The sequence below is a fragment of the Myotis davidii genome, unplaced genomic scaffold (genome assembly GCF_000327345.1).
Source record: "Myotis davidii unplaced genomic scaffold, ASM32734v1 scaffold902, whole genome shotgun sequence".
Taxonomy (NCBI): Eukaryota; Metazoa; Chordata; class Mammalia; order Chiroptera; family Vespertilionidae; genus Myotis; species Myotis davidii.
In genome coordinates this window covers 101,867-103,357 of record NW_006293951.1, presented here as the reverse complement: position 1 = coordinate 103,357, position 1,491 = coordinate 101,867, and the positions used below count along the sequence as shown (strand labels likewise).

Sequence of the window (1,491 nt, the reverse complement as noted above, 5' to 3'; positions counted from 1 at the left end):
TTGCTGAGTGATAGCATAAAGCAGGGTTTCCAAACAGTTTGTAGCCTCGCAATTTATTTTATTTTATTTTTTATTTTTATTTTTGTGTGTGTGTGTGTGTGGGGGGATTAAATTTCTTTAGATGAGGCATGTCCTCTCCAGTTCAATAAACTACTCATTGGCCAATTCAGGCTTTTACTTTACCTGCCTGGTCCCTGAAATATCTATAGTTCATAGCTCTACATAAATGGGAAAGGAGATTCCGTGAGGAAAATAACTTCAATGTTTCATATTAAAATTTAATATTTGAGTTCATTTTGTGATATCTGAAAAGAGAGAAACAGCCTTGGGTGTAGGGCTGCAGTTGAGATATTTTCAGGGAGGACACCAGTCATCTGTTTTGAAATTGATAAACTTGGTGTGACTAATAATCATTACCACTTGTTTTTACGATAGTGAGACGTTTAATTGTTTGCTCATATTATACAGAACACAATGAAACTCTTATGGAATTCTATCATACCTCCTGGCAAACTGGTTGCCATGCACACCCCTGATTACAGTGTGGAAGTATATGTGGACAGACATATGGAGAGGAGGGGGAATATACATTACATTTGAAATATAGGCGTAGTTCAAGCAATATGTATAGTACAATTTCCTGACTAGTCAATGAAGGCAACTTTTCTCTGATAATGATTGTATGTTTGCAGAGGAAACCACTACGGCAACTACTTCTGACAGCAGCGACTCTGGTGGTACGGATGCTGCTAACACTGATTCAACTCAAACCGAAGCTGGTAAGGATCCCTCTGGCCCAAGCGGATTTGAGGAAAATGCAAAAAAAGGAGCTGGCTCTAATTGCGCTGCCTGTATTCTAAGTTGTTTCTTAGTTTCTTCTTTTGGTAGAAAAATCATCAATGAGCAAAGCAGGGACTGGTGGTGTTTTTGACAAATGAAGACTTACTGTTAGAGGAACACATGGGAAAGATTTTTAAACTATGTTTGAGCAAAGCAGGGACTGGTGGTGTTTTTGACAAAGACTTACTGTTAGAGGAACACTTGGGAAAGATTTTAAAACTATGTTTGATTCTTAAAGGATCTGTGCTATCTTTAACAGGAATTTAAACATTTTAATTAAGAGGCAAATAGATACAATGCTTTAATGAAGGGGCTTGGACCTGGAAGGAAGATATCCAGTTTCTTCCTCAGGATTTCTCAGTAATTTTCTGTGGACTTGGGGGAAGCCACTTAAAATCTCTTGTTCCTGCTCGGCCAGTGTGGGTCAGTTAGTTGAGCATCATCACATGCATCAAGAGGTCAATAGTTCTTCCTGCCCCCCTCCTAAGTCAGGACACATGCCTGGGATTTTGGGCTTGACCCCAGAAGGGGCGAGCAAGAGGCAGACAATTAATATTTCTATCTCTCCTTTCTCCCTCTCCCTTCCTTTTTCTCTTTTCTCTCTCTCTATCTCTTCCTCTTTCCTTCCCTCCTTCCCCATCTCTCTAATTC

At 39.6% G+C, this 1,491-nt stretch overlaps 1 protein-coding gene across 1 annotated transcript in view; it reads left to right on the top strand.

The window, feature by feature from the left end:
- The first annotated feature begins 667 nt into the window (after positions 1 to 667).
- Positions 668 to 1,491, top strand: part of MUC19 (mucin 19, oligomeric) — a 67,621-nt gene continuing 66,797 nt past the window's right edge. Inside the window, exon 1 of the mRNA XM_006767834.2 lies at positions 668 to 779. Coding sequence (XP_006767897.2) covers positions 683 to 779 — 97 coding nt within the window. The 5' untranslated portion in view covers positions 668 to 682. The remainder of the gene's footprint in view (positions 780 to 1,491) is intronic.